The following is an 18,258-nucleotide window of genomic DNA, read 5'->3' on the forward strand; positions in this document are numbered from 1 at the left end:
TCAAAAGTTCTTTTCCAAGAACTTTTTGTAACTAGCATTTACATTCTTGTGGTTTTGGTGGCAATTTAATTAACAGAAACTGGCATTCCAGATCAAAATCTGATCTAATTAGTAACGGTCAGAATGTGATAGAGGTCGCATAGTTTGGGTTGGAGTCCACAAACTGATGGGCAGTGGCAGTATAAGTTTCTTAACTAAAAATACTTTAATTTTATCAGTAGTCAGTAAAACAATCTATATATACTTATAATAAATCTGTAGAGAGGTCAATTCTGTACATGAAATATATTTTCAAAATAACTATCAGGGGGTGATTAGTGATCGATACTGATGCCAAAAATGCAATCAGTAAAATTTTTGTCTGTCTGTCTGTCTGTCTGTCTGTCTGTCTGTCTGTCTGTCTGTATGTTCCTTATAGAAACAAAAACTGCTTGACGGATTTTAACGAAACTTGGTACAATTATTCTTCGTACTCCTGGGCAGGTTATAGGATACTTAGGAATTCCCACGGGCACGGGAATTAGCGGGAAAATCCTTTTGTATGAAAAATCTAAACTGCTTAAGTTAGACGCTTTAAATTTGGCATGCAGGTACCTTAGTAAACTTAAAGCTTAGTTACAACAGGATATTGCAAAATTCCCACGGGAACGGGAGTTAGCGGGAAAAAACAATTGCATGAAAAATCTAAACCGCTTAAGTTAGACGCTTGAAATTTGGCATGCAGGTACCTTAGTAATCTCTAAGCTTAGTTACAACAGGATATTGCAAAATTCCCACGGGAACGGGAGTTAGCGGGAAAAAACTTTTGTATGAAAAAAACTATACCGCGTAAGATAGATGAAGGGGTAAAACGGGATCCACGCGTACGAAGTCGCGGGCGGCCGCTAGTAAAAAAATAAAGTTTCAACATGGTTATCCACCTTTATCAACAAAGTAGCATAGGGTTCTATCATAATTTATCCTAAAGTATGACGATGACAGTAGATTTGTAATTTATTTTTTGTTCACAGCTCACAGAAGAATGCGGACCGTTACAAATTACTTCTTGGTGAACCTGTCGTTTGCAGACCTCATGATGGCTTCCCTCAACTGCCTTTTCAACTTCATTTACATGTTACACAGGTAAGACACTCATTTATGATGATTAAAATTATCGTTATCTAATTAATAATTTTATTTTATGAACATCTATTAAATGATAAGTCCAACTCAGACTATTGTATAACATTATCACTCTAAAGTGGATAACCGCTTATAATAGAATAGAATCAGTTTTCTTGGCACCCACAATATTTTGAATAAAGAGTGTTTCATACAAAAAATTCCCAAACTCAGCATTAGTTGTGACAAAGTGTGCCACGATAAGTAGATGACCTTTGAGGAACATGAGGCATCAACATTCAAAAAATATCTACAACAAAAGAAAATGATAACACCTAATATTCATCTGACATCATCCTATTATAACAAATGGCTTCGTTGCTATTTATTAACTGTCTTGATTGTATATTATTATGCTCTATTGATTGAGGTATTTCAATGTTGCATTTTTTATGAGATTCTCCGTTCAATATTGTAGAATCTACAATGTAGATGACTATTTATAATGCTCAAACTACTTGAGGGTTTGAGTTGTTAAGCCGCAAGTCTTTGGTATTTACTATTCAGTAACTGTAAACATATTATAACTTCAGAAGGTTTATCAAGTCAGAGTGTTCAATGGTTTTGTATAAATACCAAAATAAATGAATCTTTGATTGTCAAAAAAGTTTTATTGGTCTTATTCATTGAAACTTTTGCTTAATGTTACTAATTGGTACTACTTGTAATATTGAAATTCAGCCTTTTTTGACGACCGATATCGTTATTCTTTTGTTAATTTTTTATCTACTCGACTCTCGAATTTTGATTCATCATTATTAGCGGTGTGTGCTTGATAAAATATTTTATTCAGGCTTCGTAAGATAATTATTACCTAATTGATCTGCCCAACTTATTTAATTCCAGTAAAAGTAATAGTAACTAGATAAAATTACTATCCGCCATTTTTGAAAGACGTCGGAGATAAGAGATATTGGAATGTCTAAGATTTTAACTTTTTAACATTTTGTGGCCTAAAATTTCGGTGAACTCCAGATTCTAGAATGAAGATTAAGATCTTAATCATCAGAATTTCGTAGGCAATTACAATCACTGTCTTCAAATTCGTTGTCACTAAACCGTAAAATTGGCAAATTTTCATCTAGATTTTCTTGGAAGTATTAAATTTTCTTCGCTTATTAAATATTGTTCGGATTTCAGAATTTTATTAGATCTTTTTCGGTCAAAAATAGTAGCTTCGACAAAAAGACATAGATACTTTCACTCATGTCTACGGTGCCTGTTTAGTTCGTTGGTTTCAGTCAAAGATGTCCACTGCTGGACAAAGGCCTCCCTCAAGGATTTACATAATGACCGGTCCTGGTCTGCCCGCATCCAGGCTCTTCCTGCGACCTTCACCAGTGCCAGTGACGGTGCATGTAAACATTGTGAAATTCGTTTCCAAAATCGATCCTAATAAACCGTTCTATTTTGTACTTGAGATAAAACGAGAATCAATCGTTTGCCTAATGCGATACCTTTAATTTAGTCATAGGCCGGTACTTTGTTAGGGTAGAGAAAGGTATCCGTTTTTATTTTTAATAATTTCTGTGAATATAAATTGTAAACGGCGTCAGAGGCAAAGAACAGTTTTTTTGTTTCAATTTCACTCTAGCATCCTTTTGGGGAAAGTACTCTAATCTTGCGAAGCTTGATTCATATTGTACCCAGAGGGCTATTGGAGTGATTCAGAGCCTAAATCCTTGCTGCTGACTCAGCACATTTTTTGTCACACACGTCAGATAGAAATAGACTAGATTTTTTTTATCCACAACGAGAAAGTCTAGGCTTGTATCTCACCTGATGGTAAGTGATGATCAGGCCGAAGGTGGAAGTGAACTTCATCCGAAATCTTCAACCACAGAGATTGAAATATAGAGCTGAAAGGTTGTAATTTAGTTCAAAGGCCTTAAATTGTATAGAAACTTTTCGGAGCTCTAACATGTTACATGTCCAAAATATGTTTAAGCTATGCTTACCCTACCACCAAAACCAACTCGGGACAACATAATAGGCTTTAGTTATTGTCTTACAAGATTATTCACTTCTGAGAACCAAAACTACAAGTTGTTATCAGACTATTTCACTCAGACCGAAGGTGTAAAGTGATATATGCGCAATATCCTACACCTGAACGAGATCCCGCTAACTTTACGTGTTACGTCATAGGAAATTAGGCCTACTTGTCCATGCTTACCTTATCTATAGCGTATTATTATTATTAATGAATATAAAATACACTGTATAGACTGTATACGCCCTCAATGACTTAAACGCTCACAGAGTAACCGCTAATCGCAAGCATTTATCACTGTCACAGCTGTCTGAATAAATTATTTAAAAGTAAAGCTGTAGCGACGACCCGACGTAGACAATATTTTTTGTCTACGACTTTCCGTATTCTGGGACCTGTTGCTAGGTTGCTTCATTTTACGTAGTATAAATACAATGCTTTTTACAACCTTAGTACCAATATAACTAATACTTGTCTCAATCAGAGTAACTTCAGAAACGTCTACCGTCCTGAATAAATAATTATAGATTCAGACGAACGTAGATAATACATACTCGCATGTATATTTGAGTTCGTCATGGTAAAATTCCATTCCACGAAGATCGACGTGTAAAGAGATTTCAGTTTAATTACCTGCTATTACATTACAATGAAAATGGAGAACCAAAGCGCTTAAAATTATTTTTCACATTTTCGGTTCGTGAAAGTTTCACATAGGTATATTTTTCCTTTCAACAAAGATCAAAAGAATCACCGTGTAGAAGTTTTGGGGTCATTATTAAAGTCAAACATTTTAAACTCTCTAACGTAACTTGGCGTAAATCGTTCAAACATGACCCACTGTTTAGGCTTACAAAGAGCACCCTGCCGTTTGAACAAATACCCTTTTTATCCGTCGAAAGTGTCTGTTTGATCAATGAATAGTTTTAAAACAATGAAAGATCTAAAAGAACTCATAATTTTCATTCAAATAAACTTTGTAAATACTTCAATAAAACAATTTTAAGCAAAGTATTACTTCTGCCAAAAACAGATTATTTATTTAACTCTGATTCCAATTTAGTTACGAACTCGTGCTTCGATTATACTCGTGTCATACAATAAACTCGTGTCTTCTATAATACTCGTGTCACATACTGGGAATTTTGATTAATAGATTCTTGATTGGCCGCAAGGTGAATTGTAATTAAAGTAGATTGAACTATTAGAAACTAAGATTCTCTCCCAAAGACAAACATAATATTATTTAGGTTAAATCAATGGAAACTTAATTAAACAGCACTTGGAGTTGATATTTCATTTTCCTTTATGTCATGTTTCACTTGAATGGAAGTCCTTGAAATCTCTAGAGTCAGGCAATTCTTTTAATTTCACCACCCTAGTATTAAAACCACAATGTAAAACATATGGAAGCTTTGTAACTTAAGTTCTTAGTTTTATCCTTTGTTCATCATCATCATTATCATCATTTCAGCCATAGGACGTCCACTGCTGAACATAGGCCTCCCCTAATGCTTTCCACGTTGATCGATTGGTAGCGGCCTGCATCCAGCGCTTCCCTGCTACCCTTACGATGTCGTCGATCCACCTTGTAGGTGGACGTCCCACGCTTTGTTCATTACACAAAAAAATTATTGCATAAAATAAGAATAAAAATGTGTTCCAAATACCTACTAAGTAAGCAGCTGAAGTTTAATAATCATACGATTGATGGAGTGCTATATTATATTTTATAGGAAGGTATTTAAAATCGAGTAAAAGTATTTTCAACACGAAATGTGAATATATCGCAAGCAATTTCTCGCCTTTCTGAGCACCACACACGACCCATGTTAGTGTAGACGATATTTTGCTAAAAAGAAATTAAAGAACGACGTTTCGTTCCGCGTTGAAATGGAAAATGTTTCATAAAGATATAGGTAATACTATAAAAAGTGTTACTAATTAATTAATTTACACTTTTAATTTTCTGTAAACAATTTCCAAATATCAAAATCAGTTTCAGTAAATAAACATCGATAAATCTGTTCCAGTTTCAATACTATGAAAGTCAATAGTCCACTATTTAACGTCCATTTGCCTCCAGGCTATCAATTCGTGTAGGTACTAACATTATTATACTTCAAACAATGCACTCGTGTTCAAAACGAGATCTATTAAAACGATTAAATTTCGTAATAGACAAGTTAATTTTAATTTGCGTATGATTTCGTGAGCGCAGTCATATTTTCGTTAAATTTAATTCATTGTAGAGTTTCAAGATTTATTATCAAGATGTAATTCTATTAGATGTAGTGCTATTGATCTACAGTAAGAACGGTCCACGACGGTCTTAAATCTATTAAGTCCTTGGGCCCTTGCTTAATGTCCTCCAATGGTTTTCTATTGGACAAGAGAATTTACTGTTCAGTGTTACAGCCTTCACTAAAGAAATAAATATTTTTTTATGTTTTTGTTAGAACAAAAAATAGACTCGACCAACGACCGCATTAAAATTAATAAAACTTTGGTTTTACAAGAAGAGTCTAACCTTGAGAATAACAATTTGTTATTTGATAAACAAAGTTTCATTATAGAACTAGAGTGGTTACATTTTGTTTTTGACAAGCTTTGACATTTTCAACCGACTTCAAAAAAAGAGGAGGTTCTCAATTCGACCCGTATGTTTTTTTTTTTTCTATGTTTGTTACGCGATAACTCCGCCAATTATGAACCGATTTGAACAAATCTTTTTTCGGCGTATAGGTAATACCTCAAGGGTGGTCCCATTTAAATTTAATAATAGAAAAAACAACCCCCAAGGGTGGAAAATTGGGGATGAACTTTTTTATACGCAATATCTCCGCCGATTATAAATCAATTTGAACGATTATTTTTTTGTTGAATAGGTATTATCAAAAGGGTGGTTTCATGCGAATTTGAAGAAAATATTTCACCCCCAAGGGTGGAAAATTGGGGATGAACTTTTTTATACGCAATATTTTTAATTTTTTTTTTTTTTGTGTTCACGCTATTGAAGTCGGTTTTATTTTTTTTAAAAGTTAATCATTAATAGAAACAGAGAGTAACTTTTAATAAGCTGTGAGGTTTTTTATAGAAATAATAAAACAATGTATCGTTTAGGTTCGTAAATAAATCCTGTATTTACTTTGGAAAACGCTGCATTGTCATTTTCAACTAAAAAGTACTCAAAAAGTTGAGATACACGCGTAGGAGTTCATACAGCACTAAAGCATTAGAAATTGAAAGTTTGTATAGACGTCTTGATTTATTTAAGGTTGCCTTGCTTTGAGAGTAAAATGTCTTTCTCTCTATGTCACTTTAGCTCTAATACGTGCTAATTAACAAACAAATGTGGTGTCCACGTGTAATCGGATCATTTATCTTATAGAAAAACTAGTAAATTCAAGCCTGCCAAGTCTAAAAATAAACTGGAATTATTCTGGGTTACCCTTACCTAAAAGTCTACTCAAAGTTAAATATATTCGCAGAATAAGCGCATTTCTTTGTGCCAAAACCTTTTGGGACATAAAAACCTGGGACCCTTAGGAATCACACGGAATTTTCACGTTTGATTGGCCATTAAGGTCATTATGGGAAATGCGGGTCGTTTTGGAAGTTTTCTTTGGTTGCTATTTCCTAATGGAAGTGCTAGTGATACGACTAAATTATCATTTTATCGATATAAAATATCCAAAATTTTACCTATACGTCAAAGCTAATTCCGCACACAATCGATGGAAAAACATTTATCTTGTGTCTGGTTTTCTATGAGTTATGGTCGACATTCCTATTGACAATGTCGAATAGCAGTAAATCAAGCTGGAAATGGCAGGCAATAATATAAATCGAGGTTACCCACTTGCGATTCGTGGAGGACATCGTTATTCTAACGGAGATTGAAGAGCAACTCTCGACAGATGACGTCACTGTGTCTTTTTCACATCTCAGTCACCCTAAAACGAAGAGTAGAACTTAATAAGTGCTATAGTATCTTTATATGCTTTTTTTTTCTAAAATTGAGTAGAAAAACCCGTGGGATTCTTTTATAACCCTGACGTCAATGAATGCTACAGATGCCTGCTGATTAATTTGTAGCAACGAAATGTACCTCAATTTAAATTTGCCAACAAACGTTAATTTCCAATATTATATTTTAAAGAAATTTGATAAAGACTAAGTGGAAAAAGAAAAATATTTATTACTTGCCGTAAACACTGCAGTTAAATTTTATCGATAGCCATAAAGGTACGTCACTAAATAAAAACATTTACACAGAAAAGTGTGGATTTAACTACAGTAAAATATTGCCATAGCTCCCATGGGACTGTGAATGGGTTTTAACGACCGTTAAATCTCTTACGTACGATTTTATGGCGACAATCACGGGAGATAAATACTTCAAAGTCAAATTTAACAAAGAACTGTCATATTCAAAGTGACATTAGTATTATTATTATCATATTTAGGGCATTATAAAAGTCACACCTTTGACGATAAACTTGTAACATGATTGACGCTTTTAGTAATTTATATTTAAAGCTGCAATAAATTAAATAATCATAAAGGGTTCTCTAATAACTTGTTTTAATTTCGGTTTCTCATTAATTATTCAATACGTACACCCACATATTAATTATTTCGAGTTAAGAGCTTGTACAACATTCAAAATTATTTCGTTTTCATGTCTAACATCAATATAGTAATGATTCCATGTCTCAGGTGAATAATGTATCATGCTTAATAGTGATTAAAATCCAAGCTTTATTTTAATATTCATAACGAAAAACACTAAAGTTACTTGACATACGAAATGGATGTGTGACAGGATAGCTTACCTGAATAGTTTTTGCACTAAACTCACGTGTACACACGATATGAAGCGTATTAAAGTCACTTATTAGAGTTTTGCCGTAGGCATTGTTAATTTTGCCTTCATCATCATCATCATTTCAACCACAGGACGTCCACTGCTGAACATAGACCTCCCCCAATGACTTCCACGTTACAATCTTGCTTTAGCCAGATTTTGAAAACTATGACAAACTTGTATAAAAACACAACAGTTTCATTTCTATTTCAAGCTCCGCTCCAAGCGCCATCTGCGAATGTAATAAAACGATATGAAAGTCACAATGTGTGCTTTATTTTATGACTTTCATATCTTTTAAATTATTATTACAACCCTGATTGATGGTAAAGATATTGCACTTGTACTAAAGCCTTCTATGGCACAAGAAAATTCCCTAGCTAGGTCATTGTCCATTAAAACACATTTTCTTTATAAAGGCTAATAAATTGATTCTTTTTAATTAAAAATACGGCAATACGAGTATAACTTCTGAATAAAGTAATTGCACGAGTTGCTCTTGCCTTCACTACGGGTAAAATTAAAGCCACATTCAGTGAGAAATTTCTCAAGGAAAGAATTCAATACCTTTTCTTCCCTTTGACCGATTGTATATTTTTTCCTGGTGGATTATATTGAAACCGGATAACGGACCTTTATTGGATTAGACAGAGGCATGTTTTGCGTCCACACCTCCTGTTCTTATGTGTGTCTACTTACCCGGAAACCGAGGAATAATATTGAGGAATATTAGGTACTTACTACTTTTGTATTAGGGTATTTCTTCGGAGGCAAAATTTTCGATGTCTTTGGGTATAGTTCTGTAACCAACTAGCAAAATGGCATGCAATATTTTTTTTCGTATAGCTTAACTATAGCCCTATCTGGCGCAAATTACATTTTTGGCATAATTGCTGTCTTTATACAAAATAAAAATATTTGAAGTGTGATTCTCTGATTCATATGGTGTGTCCGTTAGCCATTTTCCGGAACAAAATGGTTGATGTAGCATTTTCCTTTTGATATATCAATATAAATTAAAATTATTTCGAAAGCCAATGAGTTGTCCTTCTCCAAAAAAAATGCGTCATAATTTTAATTAAGTTAGTTTGTTTGCAAAAAATAAATAAGCAGTGTCCGGCATAAAATACTGATTCATATGGCGTGAGCTGTTCTTGACCATAACTGGTCAGGTTTTAATCATGAGAGTCTGGTTACTGGCGTGGAGGCAAGCCCATCTTGCAACGGATGAGCTAGAACGCAGACGTGGAGCTAGTTGGCTTAGAACCCGGTGTAACGAAGGCAAATACTTGATTCATCTGTGCTTGGTTCAGGTGGCATGCTGATTACAATGCCTACTTTATAAAATTATATTATTGCATTAAAAATCTAATCTGTCTTTCATGTGATGCTTTTGGGTTATAGATTCATGTAGAAAAATGACAACACTGTAGTCTGTATGTATGACGAGTTTTGATCGATTTTAGGCAAAAGACTGATTCATCTATGCGTGATTCATATGGTCAGGGCCCAATATGAATCATAAAATAAATTAGTTTTTGATCTATCAAGCACCAAAAAAGTGTTTATTAGCTAAAAATGATATCCCAGACTGCATCTCACTTAAGACCAGGTGAGATTGCGGTCTTGTTATGAATAAAAAAAACATCATCATTTTTATGCTATGAATAATGTATGTGTTTAAACAGTAAATAAGTAGTATATCCGTTTAGCTAGCAACCATAACACAAGTGTTACTTCGATAGTGAGTGTAGTGGAAGTTAATTAAATGAAAGAGTGGACTGTATACAATTAATTGTCTATTCGGTATAAATTTACAATGATATTGAGACCGTTTAGTGCAAAGTCGTTGAAGAGAGTGCGTCAGGATCGTCTTCTTCGATGTTCGCTCGCGAACCGAACATTGCTCGTTCGTTCGCCGAACGCTCGCCGCTCCCTCCGGTCACGCCGCCCGCGGGCAATGTCCGTGAGTAGACACAAGCATATTTGTTGCTTATTTTGTGGCTAAATGGCGCTGTATGAAATTGCCCAACGATTATTTATTTTTATTATAATTTCAGCTACACTTATGGAGTCCATAGCACATAAGAATATACTGCTGAGCATAGGCCTCCAATGATTTCGAGATTAACTGATTGCCATTGCCACAACCTCTATAAGCTTATGTCACCTTCTTCACCTTGTGGGTGGACATCTTAACAACGATGGCTTGGATAAGTGATACAGCTGAGTAGAGTCATCTAAAATACTTTAGTGCCATAAGATGAAAGTCTACATCCAGTGTGTGTTATTAGTGATGACATATTGTACTGAAAAGCGGCCTCTCACTGCTATGCAGTGGACTATGCTTGGTTTTTTTTATGCAATCGAATCTGAAATGAGAAGATCCATAAACTATCTAAAGTCGCATGGTGGCATAGCCCGATGTTTTAGCAAGCTGAAGTGTTAATGGGCAGGACACAGTATGCAGAAGTTCTGCAGCAGAACTGATGGCCGATGGGATAGCAAGTTTCTGGAGTGGAAGCCACGTGCCGGAAAGCTCAGTGCAGAACGTTCATTCACAGGAAGGCGCTGGATGCAGGCCGCTACCAACCGGTCATTATGGAAATTATTGCGGGAGGCTTATGTTCAGTAGTGGATCCTATGGTTGAAATGATTATGATGATGACAAAATATTATGGATGTATACTANCTTCGTGAGAGGACTCAGTGTGTCTGCATTGATGGTGTGCGGAGTGATAATTTGACTGTTGACTATGGCGTACCTCAAGGTTCAGTACTTGGTCCTACGCTATTTTTGATATATTTGAATGATCTTAGTCAAACAGTCCTAAAAAACTCGAACATAGTATCTTTTGCTGATGACACTGTGCTTCTGTTCCACGGATCAACGTGGGATGAGGTTAGGGAATCGAGTGAGAGCGGCTTTGAGATGGTCTTGAAATGGCTTGAAAACAATATTCTAACTTTGAATTTAGACAAGACAAAATATATGACTTTTAGTATCTATGCCAATACTCAACCAACGAATCTCTCTATAACTGCACATAGTTGTACCGACCGCACTTCATGTCACTGTGGGAAACTTTCTCCGGTGTCATCAATAAAATACCTGGGCATAACTATAGACAGTAATCTCAATTGGAAAAGCCATATTGACACGCTCGGGAAAAGAATTCGAAAATTAATCTGTATCTTTAAAAAAATTAGACATATAAAAGACCCAAACACTATCAAAACCGTATATTACTCATTGTGCCAATCACTGTTAACCTATGGTATAGTGGCATGGGGCGGAGCCAAAAAATCTAATCTCATCAACATAGAGCGTGCACAGAGGGCCGTTATTAAAGTTCTACATTTTAAACCTTTCCGTTATCCTACGGCTAAACTTTATCAGGAATTCGAGGTACTTACGGTAAGGCAGTTGTTCATAAAGGCTGCGATCCTACACCAACATCGTTTACCACAACCTACAATTATATCAAGGAGACGTGTGCCTCCTGTTTTTAAGGTACCGGAATTCAAAACTTTGTTCGCACGCGATTTTTTACCCTATAGGGTATTTCTTCGGAGGCAAAATTTTCGATGTCTTTGGGTATAGTTCTGTAACCAACTAGCAAAATGGCATGCAATATTTTTTTTCGTATAGCTTAACTATAGCCCTATCTGGCGCAAATTACATTTTTGGCATAATTGCTGTCTTTATACAAAATAAAAATATTTGAAGTGTGATTCTCTGATTCATATGGTGTGTCCGTTAGCCATTTTCCGGAACAAAATGGTTGATGTAGCATTTTCCTTTTGATATATCAATATAAATTAAAATTATTTCGAAAGCCAATGAGTTGTCCTTCTCCAAAAAAAATGCGTCATAATTTTAATTAAGTTAGTTTGTTTGCAAAAAATAAATAAGCAGTGTCCGGCATAAAATACTGATTCATATGGCGTGAGCTGTTCTTGACCATAACTGGTCAGGTTTTAATCATGAGAGTCTGGTTACTGGCGTGGAGGCAAGCCCATCTTGCAACGGATGAGCTAGAACGCAGACGTGGAGCTAGTTGGCTTAGAACCCGGTGTAACGAAGGCAAATACTTGATTCATCTGTGCTTGGTTCAGGTGGCATGCTGATTACAATGCCTACTTTATAAAATTATATTATTGCATTAAAAATCTAATCTGTCTTTCATGTGATGCTTTTGGGTTATAGATTCATGTAGAAAAATGACAACACTGTAGTCTGTATGTATGACGAGTTTTGATCGATTTTAGGCAAAAGACTGATTCATCTATGCGTGATTCATATGGTCAGGGCCCAATATGAATCATAAAATAAATTAGTTTTTGATCTATCAAGCACCAAAAAAGTGTTTATTAGCTAAAAATGATATCCCAGACTGCATCTCACTTAAGACCAGGTGAGATTGCGGTCTTGTTATGAATAAAAAAAACATCATCATTTTTATGCTATGAATAATGTATGTGTTTAAACAGTAAATAAGTAGTATATCCGTTTAGCTAGCAACCATAACACAAGTGTTACTTCGATAGTGAGTGTAGTGGAAGTTAATTAAATGAAAGAGTGGACTGTATACAATTAATTGTCTATTCGGTATAAATTTACAATGATATTGAGACCGTTTAGTGCAAAGTCGTTGAAGAGAGTGCGTCAGGATCGTCTTCTTCGATGTTCGCTCGCGAACCGAACATTGCTCGTTCGTTCGCCGAACGCTCGCCGCTCCCTCCGGTCACGCCGCCCGCGGGCAATGTCCGTGAGTAGACACAAGCATATTTGTTGCTTATTTTGTGGCTAAATGGCGCTGTATGAAATTGCCCAACGATTATTTATTTTTATTATAATTTCAGCTACACTTATGGAGTCCATAGCACATAAGAATATACTGCTGAGCATAGGCCTCCAATGATTTCGAGATTAACTGATTGCCATTGCCACAACCTCTATAAGCTTATGTCACCTTCTTCACCTTGTGGGTGGACATCTTAACAACGATGGCTTGGATAAGTGATACAGCTGAGTAGAGTCATCTAAAATACTTTAGTGCCATAAGATGAAAGTCTACATCCAGTGTGTGTTATTAGTGATGACATATTGTACTGAAAAGCGGCCTCTCACTGCTATGCAGTGGACTATGCTTGGTTTTTTTTATGCAATCGAATCTGAAATGAGAAGATCCATAAACTATCTAAAGTCGCATGGTGGCATAGCCCGATGTTTTAGCAAGCTGAAGTGTTAATGGGCAGGACACAGTATGCAGAAGTTCTGCAGCAGAACTGATGGCCGATGGGATAGCAAGTTTCTGGAGTGGAAGCCACGTGCCGGAAAGCTCAGTGCAGAACGTTCATTCACAGGAAGGCGCTGGATGCAGGCCGCTACCAACCGGTCATTATGGAAATTATTGCGGGAGGCTTATGTTCAGTAGTGGATCCTATGGTTGAAATGATTATGATGATGACAAAATATTATGGATGTATACTAGTTTCAAAAAATGTTTTTCATGAATTTTGTGGAATTCGTTGCATTTTTTTCTCGTAATATTTTGATAACTGATATTTTTTTCATAACAACAGATCATTGTTTTTGTTATAATATGATTATTTTCTTAATATAGAGCCAATTGTACATAAAGATTTTAAATTTTATTTCTATTTTTGATTAATATGTAACAAATTCTGATTCATATGGGCACAAAATATTTGAACGTCGATATCTTGAAAACTACTTTACAAAAACGAGTCCCTCATCCAAATATATGTTATTGGGTGTATCTATTTTCATACGAGTCTATGTTACAGACCCAAAATTTAATTTGAAATTTGTCCATATGAATCAGCCGAAGAATGCAATTTCGAAGAAGTGCCCATTAATGGCTGGAAATAATAAAGGATTAGGTATCCAAACTAGTTTCTTATTTCTTCTACCCCAAACAACGAATTAAGCTACATATTTATCGTTTCGGACTAAACAGTTTAGAACTTTGAGTTTAAATAACGCTTAGTTTGGATGAGGCAATAAATAACAGAGCTTAAATCGTCTACGACGAACAAGTTTGAAATAGCTTACATAGGTAAATTAAGTATACGCTTTACTATTTTTATTTGAAGAGGTGATTAACTACACTCGCGAGCAAAAGTATGGAATCACTTACATGAAGTTGTTTCCACGCGATCTTGTGTACTAACGAATTTGTTAGTAAAAAAAAAGTAGCACCATTTTAAAGATTAAACTTTTAACTTTAAATTGATACCAAATTCATTTAAATCACACCAGTATTTAAAAAGATATCCCGGCTGATGAGAAGAAGTAAGAAAAAAGACATGTACCAACTGTTTGATACGTCGCGAGTTGCGGCCTATTTACCCCCTATAAAAGCACGTGTATTTGGATTTTTGCGTTCACCCGTTGATCCATACACATCTCGGCTTCTTTTGACACTTTACCTGGGATTCTACACCTACAGAAGCAGCACAAATCGTTACACTGTTGCAAGAAGGGCTCAGCCACCGGGCTGTCGCACGTCAGCTCCACATAAGCCAGTCCTGGGTTTCGAAAGTTTTAAGACGCTTTTGGGAGACTGGTGGCTTTATCCCAAGACCAAGTTCTCAACAGCGCCGGTGCACATCGCAGAGGGATGACCGTTTTTTCATGTCAACCTCTCTATCGTCATTTGACTGGTATCGACGTCCAGCAAGAGCTCAGAATTGTTCGTAGGATAGCTGTTAGCGAGTGGACAGTTCGTCTAAGATATGAGCAATAAAATTTGACTCCGAAAAGGCCTGTCACAGGCTGGAAACTGACGGCAGGTCACCGACAAGCACGCTTTCAATTAGGTCGCACTCGGAAGGCGAGTAATGGAGGCGAGTTTTGTTCTCCGATGAATGCAGACTGTTTTTGCAGTGCAGCAGTCGAAGAGGTCGGGTCTATAGACGGCCTGGGGAGCGATTTGTGCAGTGCTGGTTCGCTAAAACATTGGCTTATGGGGGTGGCTTGCTCGACTTCCCATCGAGATGTGTAGGAGCAAATTGAAAGCTTGCTTATCGGTGACCTGCCGTCAGTTTCAAGCCTGTGGCAGGCCTTTTTGGAGTCAAATTCTTTTGTTTATATCTTAGACAAACTGTCCACTTGCTAACAGCTATCCTACGAACATTTCTGAGCTCTTGCTGGACGTCGATACCAGTCAAATGACGATTTCGTAGAGAAGTTGACATGAAAAAACGGTTTTCCCTCTGCGATGTGCACCGGCAATGTTCAGAACTTGGTCTCGGGATAAAGCCACCAGTCTCCCGAAAGCGTCTTAAAACTTTCGAAACCCAGGACTGGCTTATGTGGAGCTGACGTGCGACAGCCCGCTGGCTGAGCCCTTCTTGCAATAGTGCAACGATTTGTGCTGCTTCTGAAGGTGTAGAATCCCAGGTAAAGTGTCAAAAGAAGCGGAGATGTGTATGGATCAACGTGTGAAAGCAAAAATCCGAAAACACTTACTTTTATGGGGGGTAAATAGGCCGCAACTCGCGACGTATCAAACAGTTGATACATGTCCTTTTCCTTACTTCATCACATCAGCCGGGATATCTTTTTAAATACTGGTGTGATTTAAATGAATTTGGTATCAATTTAAAGTTAAAAGTTTAATCTTTAAAATGGTGCTACTTTTTTTGTTACTAACAAATTGGTTAGTAGTAAGTGATTCCATACTTTTGCTCGCAAGTGTATAATAGTGTTGTCATTACTTTTACAGAACAGTATGAAAATGTAATCACAACTTCAACATATTGATTGATAGAGAGAGAGAGAGACAACTAGATTGACAATTACATTGGTAATCAGTTTTTAGAATGTAAAATTTTAATATGGGTAGTTCATGAATTTAAAATTAATTACTAAAGCGAATTATCAGATTATTCGAACTTCTGAACAATTTTCAGTGTTGTTGTGCGGTTGTTATTCCGTGATAATTCACAAGCTTAAATTCAGATCTTAAGTCTAAAGAAACCCTTGAATTACAACATCAGAGTTCAAGTTCGAAACTTTGGTTAACGCTCGCAAAGAGGCAACGAAAGTAACGAGAACTTTAACAATCAATTTGATTTTAACGCCGTTGAAAGTTTTGTAGAGTGGCATTCCTGGTGTAATAAAGCGCTATAATAAATGTGTCTAGCAATAACGAGTGTTTCGCCATTAGCGCCACCGCAAACATGGGAGAAAAATGTATGAAATATGATCATCTTCGCGGCTATATTGTCGTCTAGCTTCTGATATATCGCGCACGTTGAACTCGACAAGGTATTCACAACACAATTTTAAAATGAAAATAAAGATTAATATTAGATTGTCGACTATAACATTAAGGCTTTATTTTCCAGTGTTTTTTGCGGCAATATTAATGGATTTTCTTTGTTCTAGCGACTGGGTGTTCGGCGTCCGGTACTGCCAGCTCAGCAATTTTATCGCCAACGTGACGGTGGCAGCGAGCGTGTTTACACTCACCGGCATCTCTTTTGACAGGTAACATTAGAGTCTGCATAAAATATAGTCTGTGTTAAGTGCGGGTAGGCCAGGGCAGCACTGAATTCTAGTTATATCAAGCGGACAAGGTTCGTCGATAAACTACCTACATGAAGTGGTAATTTATGTCAGCTGGGTTGACTTTCGCTATTCTACATAGAGTCGTCTGCCTGGTTTGGTTTGACTATCTATACTTCTATACTAATATTTATAAATGCTAAAGTAACTCTGTCTGTCTTACTTTCATGCTTAAACCACTGAACTGATTTTGATGAAATTTGAAAGTTTTTCTGTGACAGACAAAATTCCACGCGGGCGAAGCCGCGGGCGAAAAGCTAGTATTTAATTAATAAGGTATACATGCTCATTTCATTAAATCATGCCAATATTGAGGAATTGCTACTTAGTAACATGTGTGTCGAAACATATCTAATAATGAGCATGCTCATTTTTAATTGTTCGAGCACGCTTGTTTTAAGCATGATATTATAAGAGCATGTAACTGTACCTTTAGAAGTAAGCAAAACAAACAGAAAATACTGATCGCACATTTCTAAATGGTTATTGACGTTGATATCTCTTGAGAACACGTTAAAATACCCCAAATGGTTGGACAAAGGAAATAAGAATTCGCTTATTGGAATATACTGAAATGACAGATATTGATACACAAAAGTTTTCTGGAAAAGCGTTATACGTTTCTAGACGAAAACAAGTTATCAAGGAACCGGCACGTTCCTTTAGACTTTAAGATAAGGTTTTACATAATTTACTTGAGTAAACTGGTAAATTTTCACCAGCCAACTTAGTAAATAGAGTAATTTTGGCAAGATTGTTAGGTAGGAAGCATGAAAAGTTGTATTGGATTCCATTTTTATGTTCCGTCAGACCTACATAAAATATCTGTAGGCTAGATATATGGAAACAAAATTCAAAGACTGGCGCAGCTCTCAATAAATTGCGTAGGTAAGCAGGAAAAATCCTATTTCCCGTTCACACTGGTGCAACTTATTTTACGAATAATATTTTATTGGCGCTCCAAAGTAAATAAGGGGATTGCAATCCAATAGGAATATGTATTTTATTTTTAGTAGGTATGTACTTTATGTTTGTTTTGAAAATTGATTTCCGGCTGTATTTATTTTCTATTAATAAGTGTGATGTTCTACACACTGTGACTGTACCTGAAATAAATAAATAATTTACATGCCATAATACGTAAAAACCACTATGATTTATGGAAAAGCGTGTTAATTGTGGATAAACTATTAAATTTTCTACTCAGTAACTACATATAATTATACTATGCGGTCAACATTTCAGTCCTTTCCTTTTCTGAACGCCAGTCTTTGGTTAATCCCTTATTGCAGGGTCTTGACCACTTGACCCTCCTGACAAATTAGCCTCCATTTGTTACGCTCCATAGTTCATACCCATATTCTGGGTAGAGACACTTTTATGGGGTTACCGAAGTGAGTTGTTACAAAGGATAGTTGTGACAAGTCTCGAGCTAACAAATGCGCACTGTTACGAGCTCGCTAATAGTTAATAGGTTTCCAAAAATCGACAATGTCACAACTTTCCTCTGTTACTACTCACCTTGGTCTCCCCTACTGATTTTCTGAAATGCTTATAATGGATTCTTAGTATGTACTTTACATATCCAAGTCTTATGAAGACGTCACGAAGAAAGTAAAGTGAAATTGTAGG

The 18,258-nt window shown here is 36.0% G+C and overlaps 1 protein-coding gene across 1 annotated transcript in view; it reads left to right on the forward strand.

Annotated features, from left to right (window-relative positions):
* The window catches only part of LOC114352842 (tachykinin-like peptides receptor 86C), a 49,822-nt gene that overhangs the window by 20,460 nt on the left and 11,104 nt on the right, over positions 1–18,258 (forward strand). Inside the window, exons 3-4 of the mRNA XM_028304582.1 lie at positions 1,011–1,122; positions 16,447–16,548. Of these exons, the coding sequence (XP_028160383.1) occupies positions 1,011–1,122; positions 16,447–16,548 (214 nt within the window). The remainder of the gene's footprint in view (positions 1–1,010; positions 1,123–16,446; positions 16,549–18,258) is intronic.

This window comes from Ostrinia furnacalis, unplaced genomic scaffold, assembly GCF_004193835.3.
Source record: "Ostrinia furnacalis isolate ACB-3 unplaced genomic scaffold, ASM419383v2 OfSCF1456, whole genome shotgun sequence".
Taxonomy (NCBI): domain Eukaryota; kingdom Metazoa; phylum Arthropoda; class Insecta; order Lepidoptera; family Crambidae; genus Ostrinia; species Ostrinia furnacalis.